The 15522-nt window shown below is 40.5% G+C and overlaps 2 protein-coding genes across 21 annotated transcripts in view; one reads left to right on the top strand and one right to left on the bottom strand.

The window, feature by feature from the left end:
• Positions 1-350: 350 nt before the first annotated feature.
• On the bottom strand, positions 351-9926 carry MBD4 (methyl-CpG binding domain 4, DNA glycosylase). Its single transcript, XM_078352405.1, has 10 exons — positions 9793-9926; positions 9686-9738; positions 9447-9628; positions 7093-7319; positions 5855-6675; positions 3108-3182; positions 2896-3030; positions 2148-2297; positions 1551-1654; positions 351-658 (listed from the first exon to the last, which is right to left on the bottom strand). The coding sequence occupies exons 1-10, from the start codon at positions 9924-9926 to the stop codon at positions 581-583; spliced, it is 1959 nt and encodes a 652-aa protein (XP_078208531.1). The 3' UTR covers positions 351-580.
• A 10-nt stretch (positions 9927-9936) lies between these two features.
• LOC100406158 (intraflagellar transport protein 122 homolog) overlaps positions 9937-15522 on the top strand; it is a 79395-nt gene continuing 73809 nt past the window's right edge. For all 20 annotated transcript variants that reach the window (XR_013527536.1, XR_013527535.1, XR_013527534.1 and 17 more), the window contains exon 1: positions 9937-10097. Coding sequence is in view for 14 of the 20 variants with exons in the window: in XM_035273810.3 (XP_035129701.2) it covers positions 10057-10097 (41 nt within the window). In the remaining 6 variants the exon portion in view is untranslated. The remainder of the gene's footprint in view (positions 10098-15522) is intronic.

Genomic DNA, 15522 nt, shown 5'->3' with positions numbered 1-15522 from the left:
GAAATGTCAACAATACACAATGCCAGAGGAATCTTACTTGTCTTGGGAGTTAGCTTTTTTTAAAAGATATGTATTTTTTGAGACAGGGTTTCTCTCTCATCCAGACAGGAGTGCAGTGGCATGATCACGGCTCACTGCAGCCTTGATCTCCTGGGGCCTCATGAGCTCAAGTGATCCCCTTCCCTCAGCCTTCCTAGATTACAGGAGTACGCCACCACACCTGCCATAAAAATATTTAGTGAGACCCTTCCTTTAGCAAGGTTAATAGAAATTTGCTTTGCATTATTGATAGTTTAGAAAGGTATTTTTCACCTTCTGACTACATTTCATTATTGGAAAAGCCATAGACATTTTTAAGATTGTTGTCAAATAATTTATTTAAAAAAAAAATCTCAAAACATGTTCAAGCACATTCAGTAGTAAAGATCCACCATGGCACACACATTAAGAAAGCACACACACTAGGCTTCAATTGGGCTAATTAAAATCTAAATGGCTGGAAAGATGGTTGGCTATACTGAATAATGCTTTTTTGAAGTGCAATGCTATGCATAACAGATGAGCTTGAAAACTGCAGAGTTTAAGACAGACTTAATTTTTCATGATTTTCCCAAAGCCAGTCATGATATTTATTTAATTTGTGGTCTTCAGGGTGCACCTGGAAGAAATACAACACACGAGGAGGCAAAGTCAGAAATATATTTTTTTAAATTAGCTTTTTAAATGTTTGCTGGGGGACAATACATTATGATAATATACCTAAAAGTTATAACCTTTAACCTCATGGGATTCATGAATGTTTTAAGTTATACCTTATGTTAAGGTAATCCCATAAAGTTTACAAAGTACGGTCCAAATTACTACTCACCATGAACTGGAGCGTGGAGTGGTAATGACATGAGCCAAGTACCTCCCACTTTCCAGAAGGAGGTTATAGACCCTGAGAGGTTAAATGGTCACAATAGATTGCTCTGATGAAGCAGGGATAGGACTGTGGTCCTTCAGTTCAGGCTCAGCCAGACCTACTGGCTGAATGCATGAGGGTGAGTCTCAAGCTGAGTGGGCAGCACACCAGGCCACTCACCAGCTGCCAGGATGCCACCAGCATGAGGGCTGGGCATATTTAACAGGACTGAAGTAGGACCTAGTCATCACAAAAGTAGTCTGAGACCACTAAGAGAAACCCAACAAGCATATATTCTAGCCCCAAAACTTCCTAATTTCCTAGAGTGGTGTACTTTTGACAGGAAGAAAACCATGTCGGGCTTAGAGACAGCAAACAGATGGGGACGGATAGTAGCAGGGCCACAGGCTGCAAACCACTGGAGATGAGTCAGAGGCCAGGAATCTGGACTGGTCTTGTGGACTTGGGAGTACCTACAGATCAAAAACCCCCAAATCCCCATGCCACCCGCTTCCCCGCAGCCAGGAACAAAATCGGTTGTGACTGTAATAGCATTTGTGTCCAATAAATAGTTTTAACTATAATGGTGGACTTATTTTGCCTCAGAGACTAACTGTGCTGAATTATGGATGGGAGTAGGACTCACCTGCTTCCATTCATTGACACAAAAAATTCGGTAAGAGTCGTTGCCATATTTACCAATCCCATGGAGTTCAATTGGATACTTCCACTGCTTTGTCAGATATTCATCTGAAGAATACAACATCCCACAAATCAGGTCAGCTTCTAAAGACACCCTCCCAAAATGTGTGGTGATGGGGCAGGATGGAGAGAACAGTAGAAAGGGCAGGAAAGGCTCTTTCCTGGCAACCCCAGCTGTGACTGCTCTTCCTTCTGAATTTCTGCAGCACCCATATCATTTGCCATTTCCTAACCATTATTTTGTGCTGTGCTAACGAGACAGAGGTCACGTCCTCGAGGTCAAGAACTAGGCTTTCTGCTTCACTGACTTCTTCCCCTAATTCTGCTCACATGCCTGACCTAGTGTCGGGCAAAGATTTATTGTTTGGGTCAGTGGGAGACTGTGGTTTGGAGAAAGCGGACTTTTTAAAATGCCTTGGGTGCTTGAGCTGAAAAACCTCCACTAATATATACAGTATTTGAGGACATTAAAGTTTAAGGTGTGGCTCTCTTAAATGGGCACAATGTATTATGTTTTTCCTTTCGGTGTATGGGAAAGTACCTGAGAACTTGACAATGGTTTTTGCCCGAAGATCGTAGAGACCAAGAGGTTTAAGAAGTTCTGACACATCTCTCCAGTCTGCGTTTCTTGCTACCTCAGCTGAAGGGTACTTCTCCAGAAATTTCCAAAGCACAGGTATTGCCATTTTGCCTGGGAAGTAAAAGTAACTGTATGATTACAAGACTCTAGATGGGCTTATTTCATGTTCAAGTAGTTTCTCACCTAGAAATCTCATCCAGAGGGTTTTTAGAAAAAAACAAACAAACAAAAAAAACTAAAAAAAAAAACCACTGGTGAGAAGCCATTATCTGAACCAGCAACCATTTCAGAATCTAATGCCAACACTGCTACTATATTGGGCTAATAGTCCAGCCTTGCATGATTAGCTTTTAAATAATCAGATCAGCAGATAATAGGAGTAGAAGCACATAGAACACAAGGTCCATTCACTAAAAAAGATACTTTTAAACACACATGACAGAGGGTGGAGAAACGTTAACTGATTTTCATTGGTGATCAAAAATAATTTGGAAGTCGAAAATAAATGAAAATCTACCCCTTTATTCTAAAAGGTCTGTTGGATATCATCTAGTCTAACTTCTTCATAGGTGAAGAGTTTAAGGGTGAAGGGGTAATGCCTTATCCCAGGGGACACACTCAAAATGGACTTTGAACCCAGGCCCCAATTCAGTGCTTTCTCCTTACCACACTGTCTCTACTAAGACAAAGATGATAATAATCCCCAAACCTGAGGTCCGATTGAGGAATATAGTAGCGATGAGAAGCTTCCATGGATCGTGAAAAAGTGTTTCTTGAACGAGATTAAAAGGTGACCGAGGAGGTGTCCATTTCTTAAAGACTTTACGTCTTGGGGGGCTAAGAGCTAAACAAACATACTGCATCAGAATTGAATACCCAAAATAGAATTAGAATTAGATGTTCTGATTGGGAAAGGGATACCTTCTTTGTTATATTTCCTGGAAAAATACAGGCTTGTTTTCCTTCTTTCTGTCTGTGTTCGTGGGATGGTATCTTCTGAAAAGGAAAAGTGAACACTTTATGGAGTCTATGTTTAGCTTACAGGAATATTCAGGGATGCAAATAACAATGTCAATGCTATTACAAAGCATGCCAGGCACTACTCTAAGCCCTTTACATAAATTACCCAACAAATCTGACTAACGACCCATGAACTTGGTACTATTTTATCTCCACTTTACAGATAAGGACATTGAGGCACAGAGGAGCTAAGTAACTTGCTCAAAGTCACACAGATACTAAGTGTCAGAGCTAAAATCCAAATCCAGGCAGTCTGGCTCCTGAGTCCTCACCTTTAAGCACTCTGTGACACTAGTTCTTTACGACTTACGTTCAGAGTTTATAGTATTGAAAAATTAAAAGCAGAATGGAATATATTTAATTATGATATATTTATATCAAGTGATCATTAAAATATTTTTGAGACACTATCATGTATATTTTCCCATTAACTTTTAAGTGAAAAAAAGCAATGGTCTACATATGATCCCAATTTTATAAAAAGGGGAAATATATATAAATAAAAACAGAGAGGTTAAGAATGAAATAAACCAAAATGATATAACAGTTGTTGCCAGGTGCTAATTTTTCTTCCCTTCTTTACTTTTATTTTCCAAAATTTCTGCAGTGAATACTTACTTTTACATTTACAAAAAAAAAAAAAAAAAAAAAAAAAGGGAATCCGACAAAACAGAATCTACAGAAAAACATACAATTTGAACACCTGAGACAACTACCTATTGAGAACCTCTATCTACTGGGAACCAGTGTTAACAGACTTCTCAAATTTCTAAAATCACATGTAATACTCCTTAGCCATACCCTCTCAATTTGAATATCAGTTAATAATACCTTGCATTTGTATAGCATCTTTTTCACTTCTCTTTTTATTTTACAGTATTTTTGATGTGAAAAACAGGACTAGTCGCGTGGTTACCTCTGTTTTACAGATGAAGAAACTAAGTCTTCGAAATTAAGCAATCATCCCAAAATGATACTGGGATTGACTATAAACTGGGACAAGTATCCAGGTCTTGTCCAGATAATTAGACTAGTGTTTTTTTGCTATTTTAATTTGAATAGGTAAAGCCCAGTAGAGAGGAAAAAAGAACAAAGGAAACTGCTCTGACTAGTTATTTGACAACTTTTTCTCTGGGCTCCTATAAATAATTACTAACTAGTCTCCTTTATGCCAAGTTTACTTGGCAATTTCTAGCTAAGCCGATGGGAGTCTTTATTATTTCATGGGACACCTAGTAATGTAAGAGTACTTCATCTCATGATGAGAACTAGACTTTTTTTGTTTTTGAGATGGAGTTTTGCTCTTTTTGCCCAGGCTGGAGTGCAATGGCGTGATCTCAGCTCACCTCAACCTCCACCTCCTGGGTTCAAGGGATTCTCCTGCCTTAGCCTCCCAAGTAGCTGGGACTACAGGCATATGCCATCATGCCTGGCTAATTTTTGGAGTTTTTGGAGAGATAGGGTTTCTCCGTGTTAGTCAGGCCAGTCTCGAACTCGCAACCTCAAGTGATCCACCCTCCTTGGCCTCCCAAAGTGCTGAGATTACAGGCGTGAGCACTGTACCCGGCAGAGAACTAGACTCTTTAAGTATAGGATGAATATGCTATTTCCATCTTATCACAAAAAAGTTTTAAATATTTAATTTGTCCATTTTGCTAGCAATAAATCTACATAAACCTCAAAGCTTTCTTTAAGAAGCTCAGTGCTTAGGATGCAGACTTGAAGAATTCTTACACAGTTTCTAGGTATGTATGGCCATCTTGTGTTAAAAGCAGAGAAATTCCAGGCATAGAAAAGACATAAAATCATGGGTAGGACTGGGAGCAAGAATCAAATCTAAGCTGCTTCACAAATGTGTCCAGGCTGTTTCCCCACAGGAATTTAAGTAAAATTATTATTCTTTAAAGGAGTTATTCATTATATCATAATGGCATAATGAATAACTAATACAGGGCTGCTCAAAGGTCTGCTTTTTATCTCTTATTCACTGAGGTATTATAAAGACAAAACTGCTAAGTTCTGAATTCTGTATTAAGAGCATATTACAAATAATTGATGAACTATGTGATTATATTTTTGAATTATTTAGAGCTCTAAAGCATTTTAGAGAAGCATTACATTATAACAGAAGATAAAAATTACTATGATTATAAAAAAATTATATTGGAAGTCACACTTAGTAGTAAGTTGGGTACGAAGAGAAGGCACCAAATATTATCCACCCATTTATGTATATAAGCCTTCCCTAAACTTTTCACAAGTGAAGACTCTTAATTTTACTTCAAGTTTTAAGATCATTGGCTGGAAAGAGGATGGGAAGAAGGGAAAGCACTGCTGAGGAGAGTCCCAAGTGCTGTACCAGAAAGCGACCACGGCAGCTGTTAACAGTAACACTCTCCTTTGCCATGGCATCATGGCTGTAGTCAGCTGATTTTCTCTCTGCCATAGGAAATTGCTAGAAGATCAATTAGATAAAGTATTAGGATCAACTGGTAGGAAGTATCTCCTATTTGGCCATTATTTCTTGGCTCTATTTTCCCACCTTAACCATGTACAGGCATGAATACAAGATGCAAGATTATAAATTCCTCATCACATAATGTTTAACAGTGCTTGAACGCAGTGGATACCTTGAAATATTTTCTCACCAGTAAAGTCTTTCTTGGTTGATGGGCAGTTGTTGTCCATTTCAGAGCCATGTTTTAAAATGTCAATATGCAAATGTTCCTTCCTTGCCCCAACTTCTACTTTTGTTCCGATTTCTTCAGATTCTAAAAAGGTACCCTCATACTTCTCGTTGTGTTCTGCATGTTTGGCTGAATGTAGTTTGTTTATGATGCCAGAAGTTTTTTGTTCAAAACAAAAATTTGATCCTGAACTCAATGATCTTTCTTTTACAAGGCTCTTTTCCTCGTTGGTCACACTGAGGGTCTCACCACATGCTCCAGCATCAGAAATGCAGAAAGTTCTATCAAGCTGACTATCTTGTGCAACAGGCTCACTTTCAGCATCTGTTTTATTACACACAGATTCTCTTTTGCTATCACTTTGAGCAAAACCTGAACAGTTCTTCCTGCATCCTTTTTTAGTTTTCTTCATTGGGGTTCCTTTCAAAATTGTCACCTTTCCTTTGGGCTTTCTAACCTTTCTGAAGTACACATCATCAATATTCTCATCTTCTTTCAAGAGCAAATGAGTGGAAGTAACCGGCAACTCTGAACTACTTCTTGGCGACATAAACACATCCTCTTTGCACTTGCTTCGTGTCCTGAGGTTCCGGTTTGAATTGTTACTTTGATTTTGAGGATTGGATGTCAGGACTGCCATGCTGCATTCTTTATATTTTGACTTGATGCCCCTTTTAGAAAGTACAGTAAAATCAAAATCTTCTGGCTTAAGAGAAGTCTCTCCATTTTTGTGAAGATAATTAGCAAGTGAACTTTTGGATCTGAACTTCAGTCCTTGTGGGCTAGAAAATGATATTAAAGGAGACTTACTGCTAGTAAATAGAAGGGACTTTAAAAAAAATTGGATCACGTTTCAGATTTCTAATTAATTTCCAAATGTTGTCATGGGCGTCTGTTATTTAAAAATAAAAAAGAGTGATAAATGGCACTTTTAAATGGTTTCCTCTATGACCATATAAAATAAATTTATAAATATAACTTAAATGCAACCTACCCATTAACCAGTCACAGTATGAGGGACAAAATGTATGTAATTTTCCCCAAATTACTTGATATAACTAAATAGCACCATTGAAAGAATAGAATCTGCAAAGGTTTTATGGTAAAAATATAAAGAAGCCAAGATTCCTACTATGCTCCCACTATCTGCCCAGACAAAATTATTTGGCTGTACTACCTTTACCATCTTATATGCTTACCTGATAAAGTATACGTCAAATCTTCCTGCTGTTTTACCAAATAACCTTTGCTTCACAACTCTTTCCCATCCACACGGGGCAGACTTATGGCATACCATCCCTGCAGTACCACCACACTGAGCAGAAGCGATGGGTTCTTGAAGCAGGGGATTACATTCACTGCTTCTTTTCATCATCATTTGTTCCTCATCTTCTCCCACTCTTTCCAATTCCACAGCACCATCTTCCTTGCTGGAAAAAGAAAGTCTAAGTGATTAACTTATTTAAAATTTATCTTCAACTGCCTGCTCAGTTTTAATCCATGACAATTTGGGAAACATACAGATTTTTCACATTGAAATGGAGGAGACCGGCTGGGTATGGTGGCTCACACCTATAATCCCAGCACTTTGGGAGGCCGATACTGGTGGATCACCTGAGGTCACGAGTTTGAGACCAGCCTGATCAAAATGGCGAAACCCCGTCTCTACTAAAAATATAAAAATTAGCCAGGTGTGGTGGTAGGTGCCTATAGTCTCAGCTACTCGGGAGGCTGAGACAGGAGAATTGCTTGAACCAAGGAGGCAGAGGTTGCAGGGAGCCAAGATTGTGCTACAACTGTACTCCAGTCTGGGCGACAGAGTGAGACTCCATCTCAAAAATAAATAAATAAATAAATAAAATGGGGGAGATTAAAGTCAGTATGGACCAGTCTTATGCTATGGGAGTATTTTCCTATCCTCCAAAAGTTTCCCATATGCTACAGCACAGGTTAAAAAGTGTTGGAAATATCTGTACAACAAAAAGGTCAAGCTAGAAACTTTTTGGATTAATCACTGAGTAGGGCTATTATAAGGATTTCTAGGGGTACTTAGCATAAATTTGAGAATATGAACCAATAGCTGAGCTCTTAACCTGAGCTCTTAAGCAACAGGAAATGCTTAAATATATCAGTCAGTCATGCTCACTTCTCTGTAAATAAGTGAGGTAAAGGTCTTACATGATGTAAAATTTCTGGAAGAGAGTGTCTATCACTCTCATCAGATGTAACCCTCCAGAAGGTAAATAATTTCTGATATAGAATTTTCGAATCTCCTTCATTCTTGATCCTCATAGTAACCTAATAAGGTTTACTCTCAATTTATTGATAAAATTGAGTGAAATCGATAACATGGACAGAAAGGTTAAATTACTTGCAAAACAGACAGCAGAACCCAAGTCTACCAAATCTTGGTTAATACTTCTCCCACATACTATTATTGAAATAAGCTGGCAAGGCAAGGTGGCTCATGCTTGTAATACCAGCACTTTGGGAGGAGGAGACGGGAAGATCACCTGAGCCCAAGAGTTTGAGACCACCCGGGGCAATAAAGAGAGACCCGTCTTTACAAAAAGTGAAAAAAACAAGTAGCCGGGCATGGTGGCGCATGCCTGTCGTCCCAGGTACTAAGGAGGCCGAGGCAGGAGGATTGCTTGAGCCTGGCAGGTCAAAACTTCAGGGAGCTATGACTGTGCCACTGCACTCCAGCCTGAGTGACAGAAAAATCTCAAATAAATAAATAAATAAAAAACCCTACCAAAAAACTAAACTAAAACTTCATGAAAGTTCCAGTGTGTCTTCTATGATGAAAACATAATTTAAAAATGAAAAAAAGAAAATTTTCAGTCAAATGTATCCTAATCACTAAACTATAGCTTGTAAAAGGTGGTGGATGGTTCTGGAGAGATCATCTAACCCAACTTCTTTTCTACAAATAGGGAAACTATGCAAGAACTAGAATTAGAACCAAGATTTTCTGTTGTAATTTGGGGTAAAATAATTTTGAGGAGCTGGACAGATCTTTGAAATAATATTGTTTACAATTTTAGAGATAAAGATAATGAAGCCTGGTGGAATCAGCAAGAACTCTTAAGAGACTGGGGCTCAAATCCCAGCTCTGCCAACTGTATAAGTTTAACAGCAAGTTACTTAACATCTCAAAGTCTCTGTAAAAAAAACTAAAAAGAAGGTGATGCCTCTTTCAAGGTAGTTCTGAGGATTACATTTTGAAATAAGTAGGTAAGCCTTAACCTCCTATAACACACGTTCTCAAATGACTTCCTAGGATCCTCCAACCCAAGCGTAGCTCTTGCACAAAACCTCCCGGCTCCCCCCAGCTCCCTAGGCATCTTGGATGAGGAAGTCGGGCGCACCCCAGGGCTGATCCCACAGGAAAAGCATCTGAGCTTCAGCCCCAGCTCCTAGTAACTAAACCCGTGGGCCTTAATAAGGTCTCTGCCGACCCTCTGTCAAAGGTTAAAAAGGCCCACACACAGTCCACTCTCCCAGTCCAATTTTACAGGTGGTAAACTGAGCCCGGAAAGGGGACAATAACTTGCCGGAGGTCACACGGCGGGTCTGGGACTAGGCGCTCACTAGAGGAGACTGCACGGGCAGCTCCGCGGTCCCCCAGGCTCAGGCTCTCCATCCCAGCCGTGCTTATCGAACAGGCTCCAGCTGTAGCAACTAGCCGAGCGCTACGACGGCCTAGATGTGGGGCAGAGTTAGATGTGAAACCTCCTCAATGCGCGGCGATAGGCTGCAACCGAAGTCTGAAGATTGCGAAAGCGCCACGACGCCGCCGCTGCTCTTCGGCCGCCCACTCGGCTACAGCCACCATTTCCACGCTCCACCAATCGAATCCATGGTTGAGGAAGACGCACCGCCCCCACACGCCCTACCAATCGCGCGCGCTCCGGTTGCGCCGACGCCTTCTAGGCTCCGGTTCCACCTTTGCTTTTGCTCCTTTGCCGGCCTTCCCTTTCGGACTTGCGCAGTCGGAGGAAGGCGAGCTCGCGCGCAGCTTACCGCGCATGTGCGTTGCCAGAGGTAACGCAGGTAGCCAAAGTGGCTTGCGGAGTGGCTACCGTTACTGGTTACTGAGGCGGTTGCCGAGACTGTAGCAGAGACGGGGAGGAGGAGCCCGAGGCGTGAGGGAATCCGCGATGAGGGCCGTGTTGACGTGGAGAGATAAAGCCGAGCACTGGTGAGTAGCGGGGCGATCCGAGAGGAGCGGGAGGCCGAGTCCCCACGGGGACTGAGCGAGCCGCTGCAGCGCGTTTGAGGGGGCAGCGGGCCTGCTGCCTGGGCCGAGGGCACTGAACCCCGGCTTGGAAGACTGCAGGTTCACCCTCCCACCCTTGGCAGTTGGAGAAAATCCCGAGGTTTGGAGAGCGGCAAAGGGAGGTGCCACGCCGGTAGTGGCCGGTGGATCTCTGCCTTCACGGTCTGGCCTTGTCGCTGCCTTGGGCTCATCTCACACCCACGACACAGCACGAAGCTGCTCAAACTTCACAGTTCTTGCCACATCCACGTAGTGCCCATAGTCTTGTTTACTTGACGTTTTTCTCTCAAGTGTCTCATTTATTTTATCTTGATTATAATTTCACATTTTACAAGGAAACTTTATTACTCCATTGTGAAAAACGGTGTCACTTGACCTAAGTGTAAGATAAAATCTGCGTCTCTTGCTCTAAGTGTAAAAGTAAAACTTAAAGTAGGGAGAAACAAATCTGAAGAAACTGTATCTAGCTATCGTTGCTAGGGTGCCTTTAAACTAGAGGTCTGAAGTCTAAAACTGGAGATTGGCAGGTATGATCAGAGAAGTGCTCAAAATGAGCATCAAACATAGTCTCTACCAATTGGGAAGTTTGGAAAAGAATTGAAGTAGAATGACCTTGTCACCTTTTGATTCAGTATTTAATGTCCTTTTCCATTTTTACCACCTAAATCTGTCACATAACAGTCTATTTTGGCATATCCAGTCTATTTTGGCATTTCAAATTCTCGGCCTGATTTTGAAAATCATTCAGCATCGTTGTGAAGCCTCTGTTTTGGCCACTGGAGCAGGTTAGTTGTCTTGCTTCTGTGCATTCTAACGTCTTTCTCTGTGTAAAGCATGCTGTCTCTTCTCATCTTAATGGATATCCTGAACATCTTAAAGCCTTACGTTGGAGATGGGTCCTCTCTTTTGTGCTTGACACTAGTGGTAGCTGACACTATGTGCCAGGCGCTGGCTAAGCACTTCATATCGTTTATTTTGTTGTCTCTTCACCAGTCTCTGAGGGAGGTACTATAATTTCCTCTATTTAATATGTGAGGAAACTGAAGCACAGAGAGGGTGGATAATTTGCCAAGGTCACACAGTGAGTGGTGGAGCCAGCTTTCAAGCTTAGGTCTTCCTCACTCCAAAGTCACTGCTCTCAGCCACTACATTAATTTTTCCTTATGTTACAGAGGTGGCAAACTCAAATGTCTGTAGGTGACAGGTAACATAAGTAGATGTTTATTTGCATCTTAAACACTAGGAATTGTGTTTTCCCTAGGAATAGTCTTGTATTCTACACCCCATTTTTCTTGAAACACACAGCCCTACCAGACTTTCATTTCTACTTTTAATAGAGATTTGAGTTTTTAAAAATCATTTTACCTTTGATTTATTATGAATGTACCTATAGCACAAGCTGATAATAGCTGGCAACTAAACATTTGGCTTCAATGTCAGAGAGTAATAGAGAGTGGCAAGAAGTATGGCAAACTGCAGAGCTCATGCTCGCCCTAAAAGGGGCAGCTGCTGCTCAGCTCTTGCCAGTTACCACCATGCAGGAATTTGGCCTAGTGTGCTGGTGCTTCCTGTTTTTACCAGAAGCTAGAAATCAGGGTTTTTATGTGAAATGGCCTAATTTTTAAGTGTTAGCATCTAATCTGAAAAAAAATAAAACGCTGTGTGAGCCAAACAAAATTTGCCGGCTAAATGCAGCCTCATTTGCTCTGTTTTCAACCCCTGGCCTGGAATTTTGTTCATTTCTCTCTTGTGGTGCTTCCAGAATCTATTTAGTGTAAGTTAATTTTTTAGATCTCTTTATTCCAGAAGTCTAATAAACCCTTTAAAGGCAATGGCTGTGTCTTACTCATTTCCAAATTATCCCAGAGCCTAGTCAGGTCAGTGGTGGTTGTTACTATGGATAGTAATAAAATATTAGGGGTGTGTGTGTGTGTGTGTGTGTGTGTATAAATATATAATGAAATACTGTGGGTAGATGTATTCATAAATGAATGAATAAGTGAGTGAATGAATTATGAAGCAAGATTGGTTGTCTGGTTTTTGGCCCCTTTCTGGTTTGAAACAACCTATTAGGATAAGGGATGTAGGGGTTCTATAGACCATCAATCCTGATGACTGCTAGATATACCAGCTGATAGCCCAGAATGAAAACAAAACTAAAAACTTAAAAGATAGATAATAGAACTAAAAAAATTCTGGATGTCAAAGATTAGTCCTCAACAACTAAACCAGCCATTGTCTCCCAGTCTGCTCCTTTGTTTCTATTTTAACCTTTACATAGCAGTAGGAACTCTCTCTTTCAAGACCTGCTGCTGTGATCCTGTTACTCTACTTCTCATAAACTAGAGTGATTCCCAATTACTTTCCATGTCAAATTGTGCATTTTGCTAAAGGGTCCTCCTGACCCTCCTCCCCAGTGTTGCAACATTTAAATTTATATTTTTAGGTTGAGCTGAAAACTCTGTTTTCTTACCCAAAGATCCTTCCCTGATGCTCCCTTATTCTATGAACTCTCTTGTTTTCTCCCTTAAATTCACAGCTCCAGGTTTGTCTCAGCCAGGATGCCTTATTAGGCTAGCATACCATATTCTAGTCAGGCTAGCATCTGCTGTAACTATTCATTCATGCCGGCAAGTATTTACTGAGTACTTGCTATAGGCCACATATCTTTATACATGTTATGTTTAATCTCTACATCATGTGAGATTAGAATTTTTATCTCATTTACAAATGAAGAAATTGAGATTTAATGAGGTGACATTATTTGCCTAAGATTACAAAATGAGTTAAGTGGGGCTGGGTCAGATTATGCAGGAGTTGAAGAGGCACTATGGGACTTCAGTTTACAGTGAGGTGGGTGCAGGGTTGTCAGAGGACCATTTGCAGGATTCCTCTGTATCTCTGCAATGGAATCTGACAGTGTATCTTTTGAAAATATATGTTTTTTATATAGAGAGGCAGGTGGAGAGAGAGAACCATCCTACAGTAGAATAGACTGCCTGCAAATGAGTGAACTCCCACCCCTGGAGTGTTCAAGCAGAGGCTAGATGGCTATCTATAAGGAATTCTTGCCCTAATGGGGCAGTTGGACTTCATGACAAGGTCTAGAGTCCTTTCCAATTCTGAGTTTTTACATAAAATAAATAGAAGATCAATATATATTTGTTGGCTGGGCGTGGTGGCTCACGCCTGTAATCCCAGCACTTTGGGAGGCCGAGGTGGGTGGATCACGAGGTCGGAAGTTCAAAACCAGCCTGGCCAAGATGGTGAAACCCCATCTCTACTAAAAATACAAAAATTATCTGGGTGTGGTGGCAGGTGTCTTTAATCCCAGCTACTCGGGAGGCCGAGGCAGGAGAATGGCTAGAACTGGTAAGAGGGGGGCTGAGGTTGCAGTGAGCCAAGATCACACCACTGCACTTCATCCTGGGTGACAGAGCAAGACTCTGCCTCAAAAAAAAAACAAAAACAAAACAGAAAAAAACACATCAGATTGCTTTGGTTTGAATTTTGGCTCCACTTCCATTCAGTAGCACTTTATTTTCAGGCAAGTTATTTAACTTCTCTGTGCCTTAATTTTCTTATCTATGAGACCAGTATATGGTTGGTTTGAGGTTAGCATGAGTTAATAAATGTAAAGCATTTAAACAGTACTTGGCATACACAATAATACATGTGTTCAATAAATGTTAGACACTGTTATTATTAAAGTATGAAGGATAACAAATTTGACATACTCAGCAGTAATTGAAGGAAGCAGAAGGCAGCATAGCATGATAATTACAAGCACAGACACTAGAGTCAGACCTGAGTTGAAATCCTAGCCCTGGCACTTGCTAGTTGTGTGACACAGGCAAAGTACTGGACCTCTCTGGGCCATGGTATCCTCATCTACAAAACAAAGTGATCATTCCTACCTCACAGAATTATTGTGGAGATGAAATGAAATAACACCTTTTAAGAGCTCAGCAGGTGCTGTTTGGAATAAGAGCTCAAAGTACTGTCACTGAGAGTGTACTTTTAGGTTACTGACAAAAATTTGGTTTTTAAATTACTGGCGTAAACCAAAAATAAAATTCAAAGGACCCCAACCCCCAACCATCTGAATGGACTTCCTCCTCAACCAGGGCTCTTTTAAAAATTTAACCTGAGATACTGTTTCAGGCCATGATGGAAGTAGGGGTCAAATATGCCTCAGTATACCTCTCTGGCATTAACATCAACACCAATTTTAAGTATGATAAACTTAAACTATCCTCTCTAAAGCCTGGTACCTCAAGGCTTCCTCTGCAAATAGTAACTTGGGCTGTACAATCCTTTTTCTTAACCTAGATATGCCTTTCTGTTGATCCCAGGACTTTAGATAAACTTGACCAATTATCAACCAGAAAAATTTTAAATCAGCCTATAAGCTGGAAGCCCCCTGCTTCAAGTTGTTCCATCTTTCTGGACCAAACCAATGTATTTCTTAAATGTATTTGATTGAAGTCTCATAAAACCAAGCTGCACCCTGACCACCTTGGGCACATATTCTTAGGATCACCTGAGGGCTGTGTCATGGGCTGTGGTCACTCATATTTGGCTCAGAATAAATCTCTTTAAATGTTTTATAGAGTTTGATTCTTTTTGTTGACATTGGCAAGTTTATTCTATGCTAAACTTCTACTATAGGTTGGGTTTTTGTTGTTGTTGTTTGTGTGGTTTTTTGTTTTGTTTTGTTTTTAGCAACTTCAGCAGTAAGTACACCCTTAACAATAGTCTATTTTGACAGGGCTTGACACGTTTTTAACACAGTTTTACTAGAGTCCCTGGAACCAGTGAAATCCTCTGCCTGGGGCATTTGAGAATCTTTGTAATATGGCTCCAGCCCATTTTTCTAGCCTCATCTCTTCATGTTGTAGCAACATCTCGCACATAGCCACACGTTTCAGTCAAATTAGATTATTTTGATTACTTGTGTTGATGAAAAGAGTCAAACTGCAAAATATTTTAAGAGATTTATTTTGAGCCAAATATGAGTGACCACAGCCCTCAGGAGGATCACAGAACATGTGCCCAAGGTGGTTGGGGTGCAATTTGGCTTTATACATTTTAGGGAGGCATGAGACATCAATCAAATACATTTAAGAAATACATTGGTTTGGTCCCGAATTGTGAGACAACTCAAAGTGAGGACTTCCAGGCTATAGGTAAATTTAAACACTTTTTAGCTGACAATTAGTTGAGTTTGTTTAAAAACTTGGGATCAACAAAAAGTAATGTCTAGTTAAGGTAATGTATTGTGGAGACCCATGTGAGGGGAAGGAAGCCTTTGGGTACTAGGCTTCAGAGAGACTAGGTTGTAAAA

Source organism: Callithrix jacchus, chromosome 15 (genome assembly GCF_049354715.1).
Source record: "Callithrix jacchus isolate 240 chromosome 15, calJac240_pri, whole genome shotgun sequence".
Classification (NCBI taxonomy): Eukaryota; Metazoa; Chordata; class Mammalia; order Primates; family Cebidae; genus Callithrix; species Callithrix jacchus.
Note: the sequence above shows the minus strand (reverse complement) of the source record. Positions and strands in the feature narration are given on the sequence as shown.